Source organism: Cornus florida, unplaced genomic scaffold, assembly GCF_030987335.1.
Source record: "Cornus florida cultivar Cherokee Brave unplaced genomic scaffold, ASM3098733v1 CherokeeBrave_3.0.0_Hap2_Chr02, whole genome shotgun sequence".
Taxonomy (NCBI): domain Eukaryota; kingdom Viridiplantae; phylum Streptophyta; class Magnoliopsida; order Cornales; family Cornaceae; genus Cornus; species Cornus florida.
Genome location: NW_026775572.1, coordinates 71593613 through 71601612, shown reverse-complemented (window position 1 = coordinate 71601612; position 8000 = coordinate 71593613). Strand labels below are relative to the sequence as shown.

The window sequence follows — 8000 nt, the reverse complement described above, 5'->3', positions numbered from 1 at the left end:
CGCATCTTTGGTTGCTCATCCGCAGTGAAAACATCAATGCATTTTCATATCTTTGTCCAATATTATTTTTCCATATTGTTTGCTCAATTTTGGAAAAGCTAATAATCAAGTTTTTCCTAGACGAATAACATTTATTTGTCTGACAAGTTCCCAAGACTGGAACCCAATTTCCTTAGCTTTTCATTCATCCTTCACTGAGAGACCATGGTTATTGACAACAGCAACATAACAAATAAAAATAATAAAAAATAAAATAAAAAAGAGGTAAGAACCTAATATTTTCGATCCTTGATACCAAAAGGCCTCCAGCCCAATGATATGATCTATCTTCCAAAGGAGAGGTTGAGAGGTCGAGTCCCACTAGAGACATATAGTAGATAATGTGTGCTTGTTTTAACCAGTTTTTTGTTTTTTTTTTTTTTTTTTTTGACCAAAAAAAAAAAAAAAAAAACCCTGGGGTTGTCAATTGAATCACAGTCCAAAATAACAAATTCACAATTGTGTAAGAAAGTACAAACATTTACCAAGCAAGAACTAGTCCATCAAACTCTCTAACATCCATCTGTCATTATTCAGGTTTTCGACATGTAATGATAGCAAATTTGATTAAATCCTTCTTGTATCCTTCAATCATCAACGGCATTACCAACGCTCCTTTTATGGTTTTCCATCCTGATCAAGTTTATCCGTCAAGAAAGACAATACAACGAAAAACAAACAGATAATAGAGGATAAGAGAAATGCATTATGCAAATGCACGTCAAGCACGCTAGCTTACCACTTCTCGGCAATGATGTGAATCCCTTCCATGTCAATGCTGAACGTATCACCGCTGGCCAAAATGGAGCAACATTCTCAGACCAATCCGCTGCCTTAATATCCTGCATATAAAGTACAGCAACGATTCATTTAGTGCTTCACCACAAATATACAGTTCAGAACGCAAACCAAAGCAGTCAAGAAGTTATGCCGATTGCAGATTCAGAACACTTCGAGCACGAGAATAATTGATCCATATTTAGCTCTCAAGGCAAGAAGTTATTACCTGAAGAGCGAGGGACTGAAGTAAGTTCACATAATCAGCTGTAGAACACCAAGCTGGAAGATAGTAAGCATCACATATCTTGTTCAATAGCTTTTTTTCCTCTGGCCGCAAGGATTCTTCAGAAGGGGAGAGATCCCTATGGCACCAGGTTACTATTATTATCGTGGCTCCTGGGGCTGCTACTCGAGCCAACTCATGAATAAACTACCAATTCGAAAGCGAATAGTATAACACGAAACGACGAGATCGAATTAGCCATGAAGCATTAAAAAAGAAAATTCAAGCTAACATACTACTGTTCTTTTCAATTCAACGATTTAAACTCGGAGTTTCCTGGAGCCATGGACCCCAGCTAAATCTGCAGTGGTGTAAGAGAGAGATTAAGTACCTTTGTTTTGTCAGGCATGTGTTCTCCACTCTCCATGGACCAAACCAGATCAAATTGTCCATCAGGAAATGGTTGGTTTAAAGCATCTGCAACTTGAAAGGAAACCTGCTAATTGTTCACCATTACATAAACATTTTTTTTTTTGATAAGCACATCATTGTTACATAAACATAATCGATATCTTGTATTTCTTGTCTAGAGTTCAAGACAGAAATGAAAAAAATAAAAAGGGAGGTAACCATTAGGATAGATGATTGTACGGAGTGGAACTATTCTCTCATTACTTACCACCCAATAAATCTTAAAAGGAAACATTCTTGTCTAGTGCATTGTTTTTAGGGCTGACATTTTCAAATAAACTATTAAATACTACCATACAACTCGGTATTTTTTGGTAGGTTGTTTTGAGGGCGTTACGAGATAGGAGAACATATTTTTCCAGCCATAACTGTAACCTGATATCAGAAGTTTCCTGATAGACGCTCAAAAACTACCAGCCTTCCCCAATGCTTAAATATTTATTTCAAGAAATTAAAAGAATAAAAACCTATATCCAAGCAGGGTTTAAAATAAAATTTCGAATCCATATAATCACATATTTGAACATAATATAAATAATCTCAGGGAAGCTAGGTGAGGTAGGAGCCACAGGAAGGGTTCCTAATATATTTCCTTTCTAATAATAATAATAAATTAATTAATTAAACTAGCCAAAAAATGGGAATTGATATGCTCCAAAATACCTTGTCCTCTAATCCTTGTGCAGCAGCAAGAGCTTGAGCCCTCTGGGCTTGGACAGGGCTCAGGGTAATGCCTTGGCATTGGGCTCCATATTTTCTTGCTAGGTATCTAGAACTGCCTCCTATCCCACACCCAACATCAACAATACTCTTAGGTTTCTTTACTGGGTCATCTGCAAAACAATTCATCAAGATAAAATCAAAAGGTAGAACTTAGAAGTACATAAATTTATTTTTTTAAAAAAAACAAACCTCAATTCGCACATGTGCTGCAGAGAAACACATGCAGACACGGATACAGAGAGATCATCAAATCAAATTCAAGCATCCAACAACTAAAACAACGCTTCAGTTTTTATATCCAATCACCAATACAATATCATCATATCTTTTTCCATATGCATTCTCAGACTTGACCTAGAATCCTATACGATGGCTAGACAAGGATACAACTTGTGAATAACACAGAGCATATCAAAAGTATATCTTTGGAGTCTATTCAAATAGATTTTGAAGTTTATTATTCTTGACAATAGAAGAAATCAGATAAGATTATATAAATCACCTTCCATTTTTTTTTTTTTTTTTTGGGAAAGTAAGGTTTTATATATAACTGTGCAAATGTACAAAAGGGCCGAAGCCCCCAAACACAGCCCAAACAATATTGAGCCCAAGCCTATTCTAAGGCAAGGTTACAAGCAATCAGAAATTAACCCCTAATTGTATACAGAATCAGTGGTTAGCGCGCCAACACCATTGTGTAAGCCACCCACAGTCCGGTTTGTGGAAGAGGACAGCGACAGAGTAGATCTGAAATCCTCCCGCCGATCACTGTTAAGAGAGGAAACCAAGAAGCTGATTTACATATTTCACCTCACACAATTCCTAGCTATATTATCTACACATCATGTTAATAATAACAAATCCCTGAATCACACACAGAACAAACCCCTCTCTTTGTTAAGAAACCCCCACCCCATGTCTCTCTTTCCACAAGCAAATGGGGAAAGACTTGGTGATTTCCATATTGGTCTGTCTCAAATTTGTTTGATTTACATTTCAAATCTTTTCCAAGAAAAATTGGCCAAAATATTGCAAAATAGGTACCCCTTTTCCCTTAATATTAGGGGTGGCCACGGATTGGATCAAATTAGACATCAATCCTAATCCGATCCGCTCCCAACAGATCGGTTACCGATCCATTATCCCACGAATCGAATCGGATTAGATCCATGTAATAACGGATTGGATCGGATTGAATCCGCGGATTAAATTTTATCTAAATTATTTATTATTACTATTATTTTTATAATTTTTATAAGTAACATTATTTATTATTTATTTATCTTTTAACCCTAACCTAATACATAAAATTTTAATTTATTAATATTAATTCATATATTTAAATAATTATTAACTAATACATCTTTAGAATAAATTAAATTATCATTAACTAATATAGTTTTTCAAAATATATATATAAATTTCACGGATCTGATTGAATTGGACTCACGGATTGGATCGAATTTTTAACAGCCCAATTCGTAATCCAATCCGTGAGCTACAGATTTGATTTTTTTGAATTCGTCACTGATCCGTGAATATAGTAATCCGATCCGATCTGCACGAATCAAACCGAACCGAACCGAAATCGAATTCGCGGATTATTTGTCTCTTAATATTATTGAAAAACAGAAGGTTATCCTCAAGTTCTTTACATGCCCATCACATCACTGTAATATTGTCCAACCCACCAAAACATCAAATTTATATACTGATTACGCAAGATGGGTATAGTTCTAATTTTATACTCTTCTGAATGTTCTATACTGTTAAATTGAACAAAACAAACCAACTATTTTGAAGTATATATTACATATATATATATATATACATACATACACACACATGTATATTTAGAGAGAGAGAGAGAGAGGAGGAGAAATGAGGATGAACCAGGAACAGCGGCAAATTGGAGAGTCTCTTCAATCATACGGATCTGAGCGGAGCGGTGGTCGGAGACGGAGACGGAGACGGTGGCGTTGGGGTTGTAGAAGCCGTGGTGCATGTGGTCACCCCATATGTCCTCCCAAACCCCCGATGACTGGTCGTAGAACTCTGCTATCCCTTTCTGCAAACACTCTGTTTCCTCCTCTGTAGTCACCGGTTGAGCCGTCGCACTTTTGGTTGTCATAGCCAGCCGCCACCGTTTGGTTGGGCGCTCAACGCCACCAGCCACCACCAATCCGCGGCGGTGGCATCGTGTTGAATGAGGTCGGCCGGTGTATAGGACACGCACCAAGGCTGAGTCGCACGTGCTGCACAATGGACTCATTGGGGCGACTCCAGAGAGAGTTTGAGGCCAACCAAACCAATCGAGTGGGTCACTCACTAAACATATCTACCACTTGTACTTTTTTATATAGGAGGAAGGTGGAGACAACTCCATTGACGTGTCCTCGTACGAGACAGTGAGTGATGGATCAGGATTCAGTGCATTCCACTGTTCCTCCACTCCATGCGGTCCAAAATTTGCATGGCCCAGTTTTTGCTACGTAGCCCCTTTTAAACCAAGATTTATGCTTGCGTTTATTTCTTTAGGTGGCAATCTGACGCGGGAGGAACCTACAGTCACTCTCTGGCAGGATAATCTCCCCCAAAATCAACACGAAATCTATCCCGCCATTAATGGAAACACTTTGTTCCAAACATTTTTTTACCAAAATTTGGAATCATTTCTTATGTTTGGACTATCAGATCATCAAAACCAGAAACAAAAAACCCAAATCCACCTCCACCCCAACCAGCACTCCACAGCCATTTACGGTGGTTCTTAACCCACAACCCATAACTGCATAAAGGCAAGTAATATCTCCAAGAAATCTTCAACCGCCTCCCTCCGCCGTCTTCCTCCGCCGCTTCTCTCGTCTCCAAGCGGTGGCTCCGTCTCTGCCTCTCCTCCAAAACCTCCCTCTGTCTCCGCTTCTCCCCTCACGCTCTCACACTCGCCTCTCTCCTCCTCCCTCTCTCACTACCCTTATCTCTCTTTACTCTCTCTCACCGCTGCCGCCGGCGACGACGCCTCCGCTTTGTTCGATCACCTCCTTCTCTCCGTCGCCTCTTCTTGCCCCAATTCCAACACCTCCGCTTCCTCAGTATCTTTCTTCTCTCTACTTTCTCTCTCTGTCTCTTGCCCCAATCTCACTTCTCTCAATATATCCCTCTCCAGACCTCTTTCTTTCCACTGGATCACCTCGTTTCTCTCTCTAAAAGACCTCACTGTTTTTTTCACAGGCAATGAATTGAATTCCGATGAATTCGATTCTCAAGAAGAACATAGCCAAATTCAACTTTTCACTGCCATTGGAGTCTCTCGAATTGGCTTTGGAGGAGCTGCAAGAAGATTAAGAGGCTGCAATTACGGAGCTGTGAAGGTATTGGTGACACTTCTTTGTTTTCATTGTTCCTTAAGTGCTTGACTTGTCTTCAAGAATTGGAATTGACAATTGTATATCTCTGAATTCACTTTTGGTTTATTGGTGGTAGCAAAGAGGGCTTGCTTCAATTCATAAGTACAAGCAGGTTGTAATATGCAAAAACTTGATTTAAGATTACCTTTTGATCTTGATAACAATCACTTGCTCGCTGTGGCTTCCAAGTTTAGGGGATTGTCCTGTCTTAGGCTGCAGAGTTGTTGTCTTGTTACTGGTGAAGGACTGAAGAGTCTAGGTTGAGCTGTGAGTAATGGCCTTGAAGAATTGGCTTTGATAAACTGTGATGTGGTCGAAAAGAGAACCGGGGTTGCTGACCACATTAGGGCAGAATTGGAGGGGGTTGAGGAAATTGGACCTGTCTCATAATGAGATGCTGCTCGATAAAGAGCTGATTTCGATGTTGGTTTCGTGTACTTGTTTGGGTGAATTGAAGGCGAGAGGGTGTAAAAGGTTGACTAATGTGGCCATGGTTTCAATCTTGAAGAGTTGTAAGTTTCTGGAGAGGGTTGATGTAATGCCCTGTAGTGGGATTGAGGTGAATGCCGTTGAGTTATTTATTTTGAACTCTCCGCAATTGAGATGGATACAAGTTGAGGAAAGCAAGCTTTCAGATGTTGCAAGGATGCGGGCATCCAATAAGATAATCGTAACCTTGATGATACGGTGATGGACGAAATGAAGAATCAGCTATTCATGTAATTTATTGTTTTAATTGAAACAGGTATATATCTTGTACCTTTTTATGGGTTGATTGTAAATGTTGCGTATGTTGTGACATAAAAATGTTCACATGATGTTTGTTATTACAATAATTTGTACTGCTTAAGTTCAAAATAATTTATTTTCCTTCTCTGCTATAAGTTTTACAGAGAACATTTCTGTATCCTATTAGACCATCCGCACCCGTCTTTTCGGATTTTGGTTTTCTAACAACGCCACATCAGCTTTTTCAAGAACCATATCAACAATTACAAGAGCCACGTCAACAATTTTCGTTCTCCAAAAACATGCACTCTATCAGGCTCTCAGAATTTTCGCTCTTCAAAAAAAATAATAATAATAAATTAAAATTAATTTTTTTATTTTATTTTTTTAACTTTTCCTAACCGGCTATATTCGTAACGGCTATATTTTTAACGGTTATATTTTTCATCTTATATAATGAAACTCATTTGCTCATTTGAAAATCACCACTATATTTATCTTTCTTCATTATAGCAAAATATCATCATCCATCTTTTTCAATTTCGAAATTTGAATGGCTTTGTCATTATAAGTTTTTCCTTTGGCAGACTCTAATTCTTCATCTTCCTCGTCATCCTCTTCGGAAGATGATCCTTTTGGGGCGTTAATTCAACAGGATCAAGACGAATTCTATGAGATTATAAATTCAGTGATGCCAGAGATAGTTGAGCAAGTATTTCAAGTCGTAAAAAGAAGCGGTACATTAGCCACTATCACCTAATGAAAGACTATTTCGACGAGAATTGCACATATATATCCATCGGAGTACTTTCACAGGTGATTCAGGATGCAACGAGAACTTTTTCTACGTATCCTTAATGATGTCAAAGCTTATGATGATTACTTTGTCCAAAAAAAGGATGCGATTGGTCGTCTGGGGTTGTCTTCTATACAGAAGATGACAACTGCTGTTTGAATACTCGCATATGGTTGTGCAATCGATCACTATGACGAATATACTAAAATCGGCGAAAGCACTACCATTAAATGCTTGAAGGCATTTTGTAATGCTATTATTGTTGTTTATGCAGAGGAGTATATGCACCCACCCAACGAAGCCGACATAGCACGGTTGCTTGAAGAAAGGGAGCAGAGAGGATTTCCGGGTATGCTTGGTTTTATCGACTGTATGCACTGGGAGTGGAAGAATTGCCCAGTGGAGTGGCATGACACACATAGGGGATGATCTGGCAAGAATACTCTCATATTGGAAGCAGTTACCTCACAAGATTTGTGGATCTGGCATGCATTCTTTGGAATGCCGGGTTCACACAATGATATAAATGTGTTGGATCATTTCTCGGTATTTAACGGTATCGTCAATGGCCAATGACCTCCGATTAATTATGTAGTGAATGGACATCACTATAGAATGGGGTATTACCTGTCTGATGGTATATACCCTAAGTGGACAACTTTGATGCAGACCATCCTGCACCCAACCACTACAAAAGAAAAATTATTTGCTCAGCGACAAGAGGCATTAAGGAAAGATGTGGAATGAGCTTTTGGGGTATTGCAGATCAAGTGGGCAATAACGCAAGGACCAGTTTGATAAGTACACAAAACCTATTATTTTATGCACCAAA

The 8000-nt window shown here is 38.7% G+C and overlaps 2 protein-coding genes across 2 annotated transcripts; one reads left to right on the top strand and one right to left on the bottom strand.

Moving 5' to 3' along the window:
* Positions 1-437: 437 nt before the first annotated feature.
* Positions 438-4576, bottom strand: LOC132295307 (gamma-tocopherol methyltransferase, chloroplastic-like). The gene is made up of 6 exons (XM_059793514.1): positions 4130-4576; positions 2177-2346; positions 1434-1538; positions 1046-1249; positions 779-881; positions 438-672 (listed from the first exon to the last, which is right to left on the bottom strand). The coding sequence occupies exons 1-6, from the start codon at positions 4506-4508 to the stop codon at positions 569-571; spliced, it is 1065 nt and encodes a 354-aa protein (XP_059649497.1). The 5' UTR covers positions 4509-4576; the 3' UTR covers positions 438-568.
* A 434-nt stretch (positions 4577-5010) lies between these two features.
* LOC132295308 (uncharacterized) lies at positions 5011-6553 on the top strand (the record flags this gene model as incomplete). Its single annotated transcript, XM_059793515.1, has 2 exons — positions 5011-5607; positions 5720-6553. Coding segments are annotated over 2 exons (660 nt in total), but the record flags the coding sequence as incomplete, so codon positions are not given.
* Positions 6554-8000: the final 1447 nt, after the last annotated feature.